The following is a 12,414-nucleotide window of genomic DNA, read 5'->3' as shown; positions in this document are numbered from 1 at the left end:
GTGTATGCACCAGTTCCATGCGCTCCAGATAGTAACTATAAGTTTTAAAGATTAATGTCGAATCTCGAAAAAGGTTAATCACTCCACATAAGGTTAATAATCCCTCTGATCAATTCAGTAACTACTAGTTAACACTTAAAAGAGCCAAAGATTGGCTTTCTCTAATTAGTCCATTAATGATGGACCTAAAGGCCCATTAAAGTTTACATCTGAAATAGCCTTACCCATTACACGGTAAGGGTAAGGGTTTAGACTAACAGATTTACGGCGACCGGCCGGCGGCGAAATACGCCAATGGTCCGACGAATGCAGCGTTGATGTAAGTAGCTGGCTCGGATCGGGTGTAATCATCTCTCTGATCTGGATACTCATCGTTTTGATTCGGTCCTCCGACGATTGCTCCGGTTAATATGTTAGGATTAGGGTTTTGTGTTCTGAAAGATTGGAATCCGCCGTTGCAGCCCAGAGAATTTGAACGGACGGCTCTGCTCGGGAGTGAGGATCCTCTGTGGTGGATTCTTTTGGGGAAATTGGAGCTGAATCCAACCATGTACGACATCTTCAGTGGGTTCACACCGAGGATGTAATCGACTTGTCGCTTCGATAGATTTATCAGTGCATTGGGGACGATGAGTGAGTTTCCGCAGTTGAAGGTGTGTTTCGTGGATTTCATGTATTTGGCGTAGGTTGTGAGCAAGAATGTTATCGATGTCACGTATTGTAGATTGCTCTGAGGTAATTTGTACATCAATCCACCTGAAAGTTATAGCTTTGAGTATCCATCGATTTGAGTAATTGAAATGCTTTTTGGAGAGAATTTGTGTGTTAAGTTTACCTTTAGTGTACTTTGTTGACGAGGAGGGAGAATTTGGAAGGATCTTGCACATGAAATTCTCAGCTGCTTGCTTGTAGGGCTCAAAGTTGTTGTCTTTGTTTAGTACTGCTCTCTGCGAAAGATATAGTTTGTGAATCGTTGAACTAATTAGGAAATGCTTAAGTTTGTGTATGTGAATTTATAAGGATTGGGCCATACTCGTGAGAGAAGAACATAGGCACCGGCGTATTTATTGTCCCAACTGAAGATGTCAGGCTGATCTCCACCTCCTAAGGATTTTATGAAGTTTGTGTAATACGGGTCGTTGGTTGCTCTATGCAGCCATGCCGCTCCCCACACCAGCTCGTCCTGTTACCATAAGATTGGAAAGTGTAGTTTGGTTGCAATGATTCATGGATATGTCTCTCTCAGATTAGGATCATGGTAAACATATGAATGCAGACCTTGTAGCCAGAGTAGGAGCAGTAAAAAGGACAGACGGAAGAGGAAAGGGAGTCACTATAAGCGCCTCGGTATTGAATTGCGAACTGCATGACCTTCTTTGCTGTCGCCAGGAGCAAGCGAGAGTACTTGGGATCAACTTTCCTGAAAACCATGGAGCTTGCAGCTAGAGCAGCAGCGGTTTCAGCGGCTACATCAGAGCCAGGGTTTGAGGAAGATACAGAGTAGACTGTGCGAGGAGTGTCCATATCTTCTGGGCGTTCCCAGCACTTGTGATCACCATTAGGGTCTCCTACTCCAACATAAAGCTTCCCGGGTGTGGCCCTGGCACATTTCAGTAGATAGTCTGTGGCCCAACGGATGGCCACACGGGAGTTCTGGAGTTCGGATCCCATCTTCTTACCATACTCCAAAGAGCTCCAGGAGAGCATCGTGGTAGTGAACGCCATAGGGAAATTGAACTTCACATTGTCCCCAGCATCATAGTAGCCTCCTGTCAAGTCCACCTGCAACTCATCATAGTTAACCATGTTATCCAAATTGATGTTATACGCTTCTACTGCTACTGGCAATGGGTATATAGTTTTAGGGTCTTACATGAGCAGAGGAGCCATCAGAGAGGCCAGAGCTAGACCTCCATGAGAGTTTTTGATCACCGGGGAGGCGGCCAGACCGCTGACCTTGGAAAAAGAGTAATGACTTTGAGAGTGCTTCTCTGTAATTGGGACTGGCATATGTATTCTCCAGTGAAAGTGCAGAGAGAAGGAGGAACACAAAGAAGAAAGGAGAAGCCATTCTTGTAATTGTGTTGGCTTGAAGGTACGACTTCATCACACACGTATATATATAGCCAGAGAATGAGACCGGGGCTGATGAGATTCAGAGCGAAGATTATGGCTTTTTGAATTTCAGCTTAACTGCTAAAAAAACGGTTCTTAGTTACTTCAATTTGAATCCCCTTTTCTATTTTTTTTACTAATAGTTTATAGAACTGACAAGTGGATAACATGTACTATTATCTCTCATCTTCTTAATATGTTCAATTTTTAACTAATATTTTGATTACCACATAGGTTTGTTTCAATATGAGTTCACCCACATAATGGTAATTTTCTTGCTAGTTTTGATGTTTGATTCTGATCTTTTATCATAGTAAACTGTAATGGATATTTTAGATATTCGCATTACGTAATATGTACGGTTAGGGATTGTTAAACAATGTAAATCTTGATATTAGGGTGGTTAGTTAGGTAATTAGGTTAGGGTTTTGGGGATTATGATTTAGAAAAAAGAGACAAAAGAAAGGGTGGAACGTAAATGGCGCCAAGATAACGGCGCCGGGTCTATGGTACTTCAATTTAAAAGGGTTTCTCAAGTTAAGTGTAATTAACACAACACGTAATTGATGCCTTAATTGTTGTCTTATTCAAAACATCGAATTCACTTTCTTTTTTGTTAGATATATTTTCTTCAATTTATATAAAACAATGGTAAAACGAAATTATTTGATTGGACAACGTACACAAATATTATCTAGTAGATGAAACAGATCTCAACACAACAATATCCATAATCTTCTTACATTATCATAGGTGAAGGCATGAAAAACACTTAAGAGGTTTGCATAAAAAGACGGCTTTAAATAGTTTACTAACTGAGATTTAAAGTTAAGCAAACAAAACACCTTTCTCTCGTTCCACAACGAATCCCTACATAATATTTCTTGATCCTTGTAGCCAAATCTCGATCTGGGAGATTCACATGTAATATAATATGATCCTATAGGAGACTATATTCATCATGTTGATCCTCTTTCCACCCGTATCGGGTAAAAAGTAAAACAAACATTTCATACCAAAAGAAAATCGTTATTAGCTTTTTCATCAGAGGCCAAAACACTAGAGACACTAGGGACAAACTCGACGATAAAAAAAGGTACAAGAATTGAATTGATACATAAGAAGATCACAATAATTTAATCTCTTGCAAAACATGTTATATATAAGTCATAACTATAAATCATCAATTTAGAAGGAAATCTACATATACATTTTAGCAGTACTTTTTTGCTTTAATTCTTTTGGATCCGGGTTTGACCCGGTTTTAGTCTGTTCGGATCTTGGATAAGCAATTTTAGGGATGTTGTCTTAATTACAAACTGATAAATGAAGCCATGTTGTCTTTAATTCATCTACTTATTCCGTTTAATGTTTCTTTAATTACAAAGAAGTTACCTATTTTAATGGTAAATAATCTTTCATATTAATGACCCTAATAAATAGCCAATTTTAATGGAAAATCGTTTTTCATATTTATGCTCATAATAAATGTCCAGATTTTAACAATAAATATATTATGAAATTATAAAGAAAAATGTATTTATTTTTTAACAGTATATATATATATATATATTATGTTAATAAATTTTTGTAAATACTCCAATAATAAGCTACATCATTTTTCTTTTACAATAACAGATTAAATATAGGCAATTCCCCATTTAAATTGCAATAAATTTAAAATCAAAATAACAATTAATATATACATTCATAAGGAAATCATAATAAAATATGTTTATTTGAAGATTATATATCCTAATCTTCACATAATCCGTAATTATGTTTTTGATATATTTGAATATCTAATATTAAATTTCTAAAGGATTCTCAAAATATTTTTTATAATAAATATTGTTTTTACGAATAATATTTTGTTTTGTTATAAAAAGTAATATTTGTTATTTTTCTAAATTATTTTTGTAATTAAATTACATAAATATTAATAATAATTTGTCTACACCATCAAATGAAAATAGTTATATAATCTTTTATTTAATATTACGTAATATATATATATATATATATATATTTTGGTAATATTTTATGATGTGGGTGAACAAATTATTTTCGTATTTATGTAAACAAAACAATAAAATCTAAATTAGTTTAAAATTTGAGATACTATAATCCCAAAAATAAAACTAATTGGAAACTAATCGCAACAATCATTCTACATAAATGGCATATTCTTTACAACATTACTAAATCGCATTTACTGCATTATTCGTTTCCAATTATGATTACAAATCTTTGATTAATTTAATGGTATTAAACTCATATCTACATATACATTTTTACAGGTTTTATTTGCTTTTAATCATTTGGATCCGGGTTTTACCCGGTTTAAACCTATTCGGATCTAAAATAAGAGATTTAAGGAATATTGTAATAAAAACGACATTTAAGACTAAATTAAACATACAATTCGTTTTAATCTTATTTCCTTAACTACTTCCCACATTAATTGGTTCTATTCCTTTTTATCAATAGTAGCATTAAAGATTTTCCGTTTACGAATCTTGCAAAAATCTCTGAGATATTTGATAGCATTTAATTAATACCAAATTATCATTTAATTCTACATATCTCTAACCAAAAAAACGTTATTAATATAGATAATTACACATATATTTATGTTTCCTTATTCCTTAACTTCTTCTTATATTAATAGGCTATATTACTCTTTATCTTGAGATGATTTTCGAATATTTATGCCATCTTAACTAATTACCATATATCATCTATATTCTCTTTATATTATGCAATAAAATATTTTTAAAACATAATTATGGCTAATTAAATTCTTTCCATTATATGGTTCCCTTCTCTAATTGAATCCATAATTCCCGCCCAAGAAAATCTCAACGATGATACCATAATTATATACTCTTCGATATTTTTCTTAACATTTGATTTTAAGAAACAAAGTTATGACTATAATTATTTTTTTAATTCGGTTTAATGTGATTTCCTAAACTAATTACCACATTAATCGGCTCTATTCCTTTTAAATGGTTGCTTAGCTTTTTTGTAAGATTCTCTGCAAAACCAAATCATTTACAATCTTTTTCAAATAAATTTTGTTATATAACGATTTCCTAATCTTTCCTTAAACATATCCTAAACTTTCGTTGTATATAATATCTTTGATTTTCTACTTTCTCTCCAAGATATTATCAAACTACCTTAACAATAAACCTAGATGCCTACCTACCCTATAAATACCACAATTTTACTCGATTAGAAGACTCATCAAACAAATACCTCTTCTTACCCATTCCAATCTTTATTTGTTATATGAACTTTCATTTTTCTGATTCATGAATTTAATAAACATTTGATGTCTTGCGCAGATAATCCTATACAAGATGAGCAACCCATTGATGATTGCCATTATCAAGAGCATATGCTTTAAATTTACGTCAGATTCTTTCATATGGTTAGTTTTTTTTATTCACCCTATTTTTTCTAGGTAAATCTTCATGTTTAATGATAATCTTAATATATATATATATAAGATAACTACAGTTTGATAGCATTGATTTTTAAAAAACTTAAAAGAAAAAATAAAAAACGAAAATACAAACTATAACCCAAATGTTTTGAATTCCACTCATGCTTACAAATGAGATCAACAATTTCATACATCCAAATTGTAAGACATATATAATTGATTGTAAATTTTATTACTGTAATAATTCTTATTAAAGTATACTTATTAAACTCATAAACTCTAATTTCTATAGTATATAGTATAAATGTGGATCCAAATATTTAAAATTTATTAAAAAATTAAATATTATAATTATTTAAACTTTTAAAAAAGTCTAACTTTATTAAACGTTTTAATTATTTATAATATTATAACTTTTATGAAGTTTCAAATATTATAAATATTTGAATTTTATAAGAATTTATAAGTAGTTTAAACATTATAAATATTTATAAAAGATATTAATACGAGACGGTATACTACGGGTGAAATCCTAGATATAACAATCAAAATACAATTATGAAGTTTGAGTCATATTAAAACTTTTATGAAGTTTCAAATATTAGAAATATTTGAACTTTATAAAAAAAATTACAAAAATGATGTTTAATTTCATGGGACGGGGTTATATAGTGGGACGGATTTAGATCGATATTAATACGGGATGGTATATTACGGGTAAAATCCTAGAATTAGCGATCAAAATACAATTATACAATCTTAAACACTAAATAAAACAAATACAACTTAAATTTTGATTTTTAGTTATAAAATATTGACATGCGGTTTACCATATATCTATAGATCATTCTAAAAAAATCATTTTTTTATTTAGGGAAAATATAGATCCGCGGTGTACCGCGGGTTAATATCTAGTTATTATGTACAACGAGTGATCCATGATTTTTTTCTGGACCATATTCCAAATTGAAAGAGAGATACTATGTTCATGAAAGCAAGATAAAAATCTCCTATGTATCCATTGCACTGCACAGAGGCTCTATGATAAAACACTAACGGAATCAGAGTGACTAATTAAGAAAACAATGAGCAAAACAATTTACAAAGTTTAGAGAAAGAACCTGTAACTGTGATGTATATAAATTATATGGTGGAATTTTTAATCTCAAGAATCAGCAGAAACACAACCCACTCACTCACACTGCACATGCCTCTGTTTTCTGACAGGTACTGTCTTTTACCCAATGTCTCGACCAAAGCTCTAATCACAAAAGATCTAACAGCGATGGCTGCTCGGTTTGTTGCTGCTTTGAACCACTTGGCTTTGAGGTAGAAGTCCCACTTCTACCCCTTCCCCTTCCTCTTCCCACAGCTATTGAAGGCGGCGGTGCGAGTTTCATCGCAGATTGCTCGGTTCTGCTTGAACTGAATATAGAACTGATGTCTGCTGGCGGCTTCTGGTTACCATATGAACTGCTTCCAAAAGACGGCATTCCTTGGTTCTGATTCTGAATCCCGAAAGAGTTCATAGGATGTGGGTTACTTGCGCTGATACCCGGAGTCTCTTGCTGTGATTGCATAGAAGAGAGGGAGGCATTGCCAAAGGCCCAGAAGTCGTTGTTAGCTGTCTGAAACTGCCTACCGACTGTTAAATTGTTACTCAAACCAGAACCACTGTTGTTAAGTGGAGGTTGAGTGGTAGTATTGTTGTGGAAACCACCAGAGGCAGTGGGAGCACCGTTGGGCCGTGGTGGCCAGTTAGCAAAAGGGTCTAAATCATCAAAACTTGGAGTTGATGATGTTCCTGCTTCGTTTATCCGTATCTCATCATTAGCTGGCTGAGCAGTGGCATTGGAAGATTGTCTTGGAGGCCACTCTAGGTCAACTGCAGGGCATGTTGTTGGTACTGATGTCCGGTTCGATGACTGTGACTGAACTGTAGAATTGTTAAACTGAGAGTTTGTGGGTTCAGGATCTCTAGGAGCAGAAATCTTGGTCGGAAGGGCCCAATCTTCATCCCATGCAGGACTATTTTTTGCTGCAGAAGCAACCTTTTCAGTTTTTTGGGTTGGTGTTTGAAACTGAAGCCCATCCGCAACAGAGCCTGGTTTTACTTCTGGGACTCCAGAATCATTTACTGTAACTCCTCTTTTTTCCTCTATTTTCCTGTTCCGTGACCAGAGGATAGACAAACCAGATGTTGAAAACAATAACAACAGTATGCAGTTGTAAGGGAAATATATACTTGAAACAGGGACGGGATTGCTCGAATGCATACCTGAGAATATCCTTGACAAATAGAATATATTTGGCAAACTGTTGGACATTCAATTGTTGGGCAGTGAGAAGCGGTATAATCAGGGGAAGCACGTGTTCTGAAGTGAATTCAACTCCATACTAGAAAGAAATGATGAAAACTAAGATCTTCAAACATCTAAAATCATTGAGAAAAGTAAACTCCTTTGACCTACCTGCTTGAGAATTGCGTTTGCGATTGCAAGAGTACACATAAGGGTCGGTGCAGAACGATCAACGGCAGTACAGCGTTGAATTGTTTGCAGAATTTCAGTAACAGCGAGTTTATCAAGTGTTTGAACCAGCTCTGCTAAGCAAAGCAAAGCATTTACTCTGACCTGCACCACAAGTACGTTCTACTCAAAATTTTGTTTAGAGGTCGAGCTCTTCATTTTATCTATCTATTTTTCAAAAGACATAAAAATTGAACCAATTAAGGCTAACATACGGCAGCAACTGTGGTTTTGAGAGCCAAGCCATGAACGCGAGGCAAAATTGCTTGCCTTACAACCTGCAATGACAAGTTGGAAAAAAATAAGAGCTTAACAGACTAACGCATGCAACAAACTGGAATAACTTTGCAGAACCAGAATTAAAAAGAATGTGACACTAAGCTTGTGTCAGCCACACATCAATCCTGAAGCTTTTATATTGTCAATTCAGATAAAAATCATCCAATAATTATAAAAGAATGTATCAAGCATTACCTGACCATCGAGTTGTTTAGCAACAGATGTAGATCTTTTCAGAACTTCCTCCTGTATCCGGACATCGTTATCATTGTAGGCTCGGAGAAGTAGAGGGAGGACATGTGATACAAGATGCTCTGCATTAGTCTACAAATTTAAACAAAAACACAAAATAAAAGATCTGAGGGCCGAGGGAGAAGATAATAAATGAATAAGGGAAAGTGATATCATTTTAAGAATATTTAGAATTGGGGCAAAGAAGCAATTAGCAGTAAGGAATAGAAGTCGAGAGAAATGTGAGTCAGCTTTAAGAAAATGAAGGTCTTGTATTGGTTTACGGGAGCATAAGAAATAATGTGTGGACTGCCATTTATTTAAAAATTATAAGTATATGTCATCAGTAACAATACTTTGCCCCAGCCCATTGTGTCAAATCAGTAAAATTTAGCAGACACTACATACGCAGGGTTCAAAATAATAGTTCCAGTTATGCATACATAATGGTTAGAGAGTTACCTTGTTAATAATAAGCTCTGCACGCTTTATAAGCAACAGTAATGTATCACCCGTAGCAGTACTCAGAACAGGAACAAGGGCTGGGAGCGTTGTCAACTCAAAGTCATTCTTATCCTGCAAATCGTAATTTAAGGTTTTAAGCATCATTAAAGCATGAGTAAGGATCCAAAGGAAATCCTTGTCAAAGAACAATGCAACTTCCAAGTTTTTAACAAATGAAAGGTTGATAATGCCGGTATTTGTTTGTGCAGTCACCATTAGTACAACTGAAATGAGCAGGTCTAAGTATATGTGCATGTGATAGGTCATAAAACACAAGTAAAGAAAAACAAATTTTTTATCTAGAATCGCTGGTATTTGTAAACCTCAAACAGAGTACGAGGAAAGAAACACATGGATCTGATTGACCAAATGTAAATGCTTAGATTAGAAAAAGTACCTGAGACTCTGCTATAGTTAGAACCATGGGAAGAATCATTGGTTGCATACCCAAATTCCTAAGTTCAGCACAAAGAGGAGGAAGCACCTGCTTGACAAAACCTGATTTGATTAGTTGTTACTAGGCAAATCAATTGAGCAACTTATTGGTTTTCTGTTAAGTAACAGAGCACGAGAAAGAATCCAGAAAGTGACTACCTTATACCGTAATACCCGAGAATCAAAATCTTTCCACATATCTGATAATGCTTTTAAGAACTCAGACTTCTGCATGTTGTCTCTTTCCTGCAATAAATAAATAAAATTCCCCAAAGGTTTATACGTCTCCAACTATCTAAATGATGTCTGTCTGAAACAATGATTAAAATTTACATACAAGCATATGATCAAGGAAACGGAGAGCACGCAACCTAGTGTCGCTTCGGAAAAAATTAGATCCTGCAGGTGAAAGTACAATTTCAAGATATAAGTGCACAAGCAAGGAGGTAAAGTTTGTCACAAGAAACAATAGAACCTAACGAAGTTCAGTATTCCTACCTGTGAAATCTAATGCAGTTGGTCTATATGACTCGTTCATTGATAGCATCCGTTGTAAATCAGATACCAAGTCCGAGGGTATAGATGAGAAAGTTTCATTTGTTAGATAGTTCAATGTGTTCATGTACTGCAAAAAAATTGCAAGGTAACCATCATCAGCGATGGAAAGGACAATATGTAAATACATCTAAAACAGATACTAATGAGCTTGGGTTTTAGCATTACCATCTTGACATTGTTATGGCAATCAAACAATGGTTTCCGTGCCACTAAATGATAGGCGAGGCAACCGAAACTAAAAATGTCTGAAGAAACTCCAGCCGAAGAAGTTTTGCTCCGCACCAATTCAGGTGCAGTATAATTTAAAGATGGTTGGAGTGGCAGGATTGAGTCCTCAACATCATATTCCTGCATAGATCCATCCATATCATGCATAGGATATTCATCTAGATACAAGAGTTAAATCAAAAAGTTGTATGCCAATCTAGTAATCGATCATGAGTTTAAGTACCCACAGAGTAGTGGAATGATTGCAAGTTATCAAAATTCCTATTCTGTGCTTCTGAAATAGCAAAGCCAAATCCGGCAAGCTTCCAAGAACCAGCCGAAGTAATAAAAACATTCTGCAAATGAAGTTATACATCCACAGATTTATAAACTTCAACAGCTTCAAGGAAGATGAACAAGTATTGAATATAAATTTCGAAACGCAACCTCTGGAGATACAGCACGGTGAATAAGATGGGCGTTATTATGAAGAAAGTTCAATGTCTCTGCAATTTGGAGAAGACCATGCTTCACCTCCAACAAGCTCATCTCCTACAACAATTACAAGAAATATTAAACTATCTTCCATGTTCTCACTCAATTGCTCAAATTCGAAGTTCAATCACATGAATTAACGCACCATAGCCTTAAGATCTTTCGGAACGTTATCCACATTGTCCACATTCCCAACCGCGTTAGCCACGGATGCGAAGAGCGGTTCCGTAACCATAGCCATAGCATTCTTATTCTCATCAAGCGCCTGAACCACATGAACCACACCGGGATGTCTCAACCGCACAAGCTTTCCCGCATCAGCACGAATCAAATCGAGAAACGCATCTTCAGCAGCTTTAGATAATCCCGCCCTAGCACGAGCCTCAGATAAAGCGCGCTTATCAAGCACCCAGACGCAGACGGTTGGATACTGGTGAGGTCGCGTGGAGTCACGTGCCTTGGCGGAGTAAAGCTTCCAGGCGAGACCAGGACCACCGGAACCGATCTGATCGAGAAGGTCGTAGTCTTGAAGAGGTTTGGGACCTGTAACCTCCTGGACTGTGGTTTGAACCGTCTTCTCAATCACCGCAGCCGTTTTGGCTAGTGCTTGCGTCAGCGTTCTCATATTAATCGACATTTTTTTGCCAGAATTTAACTGTTGCTTTAACCGGTGATCGGAGAGAAACGATTCGACGAATAAAGCGAAAAGAAAACTGTGTCCCGAAGAGGAAGATGAAAGTAGAAACCTGACTCGAAGAATCGTCTTCTTCCCAAGGACCTTCTCCTCTCTCAGCGACTTGTCTATTTGATTTTTCTTCTCTGTTTTTTTTTTTTTTTTTTTTCGTTTTTACTCGTTTTTCTGGGGGAATATTGCAAAATCTACCACATTTTAACAACCGGCATTCAAAATCTATCACAATCTCAAAAAGCTTTCAAAATCTACCATATTTCAATAGCACATGTGGAATGCTGGACCAAAATACCCCTGATTGGGACAGAGTCTGTGTCAGGGACAGAGTCTGTGTCAGGGACAGAGTCTGTGTCAGGGACAGAGTCTGTGTCAGAGACAGAGTCTGTGTCAGGGACAGAGTCTGTGTCAGGGACAGAGTCTGTGTCAGAGACAGAGACAGTTTTGTCTGGCGCTTCCAAAGAAGGAGCAGGTCTGTAATAAATGCTGCACAGTTATTTAAATAATATGTTATATCAGGGACAAATTCAGATCTAATGAGTAATATAATTAGATCATGGACAAATTCAGATCGAATGGGTGATATAATTAGATCGAGGACAAGTTCAGATCGAATGGGTAATAGAATTAGATCGGGGACAAGTTCATATCGAATGAGTAATAGAATTAGATCGGGGACAAGTTCATATCGAATTCAGATGGAATGGGTAATAGAATTAGATCGGAGACAAGTTCAGATCGAATGAGTAAGAGAATCAGATCGAATATGTTATATCGGGGACAAGTTCAGATCGAATGAGTAAGAGAATTAGATCGGGGACAAATTCAGATCGAATGGGTAATAGATATAGATCGAGGACAAGTTCAGACCGAATGGGTAATAGAATTAGATCGGGAACAAGTTCAGATCGAATGAGTAA

The 12,414-nt window shown here is 35.7% G+C and overlaps 2 protein-coding genes and 1 long non-coding RNA gene across 4 annotated transcripts; 1 reads left to right on the top strand and 2 right to left on the bottom strand.

Annotated features, from left to right (window-relative positions):
• Positions 1-141: 141 nt before the first annotated feature.
• On the bottom strand, positions 142-2,120 carry LOC9326602 (endoglucanase 3). The gene is made up of 5 exons (XM_002890494.2): positions 1,874-2,120; positions 1,279-1,782; positions 1,034-1,183; positions 836-947; positions 142-756 (listed from the first exon to the last, which is right to left on the bottom strand). Exons 1-5 carry the CDS (start codon positions 2,105-2,107, stop codon positions 263-265), a joined length of 1,494 nt encoding a protein of 497 aa, XP_002890540.2. The 5' UTR covers positions 2,108-2,120; the 3' UTR covers positions 142-262.
• LOC110225245 lies at positions 623-2,330 on the top strand. Its single transcript, XR_002329647.1, has 2 exons — positions 623-735; positions 842-2,330. It is a non-coding gene; the product is annotated as an uncharacterized LOC110225245 (long non-coding RNA).
• A 4,224-nt stretch (positions 2,331-6,554) lies between these two features.
• On the bottom strand, positions 6,555-11,632 carry LOC9326601 (SCY1-like protein 2). Of its 2 annotated transcripts, XM_002890493.2 has the most exons (14): positions 10,952-11,632; positions 10,759-10,863; positions 10,560-10,667; positions 10,270-10,452; positions 10,045-10,171; positions 9,884-9,945; positions 9,706-9,792; positions 9,509-9,595; positions 9,070-9,183; positions 8,572-8,700; positions 8,313-8,375; positions 8,041-8,202; positions 7,848-7,966; positions 6,555-7,735 (listed from the first exon to the last, which is right to left on the bottom strand). In XM_002890493.2, exons 1-14 carry the CDS (start codon positions 11,441-11,443, stop codon positions 6,835-6,837), a joined length of 2,739 nt encoding a protein of 912 aa, XP_002890539.1. In that variant the 5' UTR covers positions 11,444-11,632; the 3' UTR covers positions 6,555-6,834. The 2 variants fall into 2 exon arrangements, with proteins under 2 accessions (XP_002890539.1, XP_020868963.1); XM_021013304.1 differs by lacking the exon at positions 10,952-11,632 and having other exon boundaries at positions 10,556-10,667; positions 10,759-10,850.
• Between the last annotated feature and the right edge of the window lie 782 nt (positions 11,633-12,414).

Source organism: Arabidopsis lyrata (assembly GCF_000004255.2).
Source record: "Arabidopsis lyrata subsp. lyrata unplaced genomic scaffold ARALYscaffold_1, whole genome shotgun sequence".
Classification (NCBI taxonomy): domain Eukaryota; kingdom Viridiplantae; phylum Streptophyta; class Magnoliopsida; order Brassicales; family Brassicaceae; genus Arabidopsis; species Arabidopsis lyrata.
The sequence above is the reverse complement of the archived record's forward strand: the minus strand, read 5'-3'. Positions and strand labels throughout refer to the sequence as shown.

Excerpts from the sequence above, each read along its gene's own strand:
- LOC9326602 (XM_002890494.2), bottom strand. The coding sequence starts at position 2,107 with ATGAAGTCGTACCTTCAAGCCAACACAATTACAAGAATGGCTTCTCCT. Across the intron at positions 1,783-1,873 it reads CTGATGGCTCCTCTGCTCAT|GTGGACTTGACAGGAGGCTA; the intron begins GTAAGACCCTAA and ends GATGAGTTGCAG. Across the intron at positions 757-835 it reads GTCAACAAAGTACACTAAAG|GTGGATTGATGTACAAATTA; the intron begins GTAAACTTAACA and ends TATAACTTTCAG.
- LOC9326601 (XM_002890493.2), bottom strand. The coding sequence starts at position 11,443 with ATGTCGATTAATATGAGAACGCTGACGCAAGCACTAGCCAAAACGGCT. Across the intron at positions 10,864-10,951 it reads CGAAAGATCTTAAGGCTATG|GAGATGAGCTTGTTGGAGGT; the intron begins GTGCGTTAATTC and ends TAATTGTTGTAG. Across the intron at positions 9,793-9,883 it reads GTTTCCTTGATCATATGCTT|GAAAGAGACAACATGCAGAA; the intron begins GTATGTAAATTT and ends TATTTATTGCAG.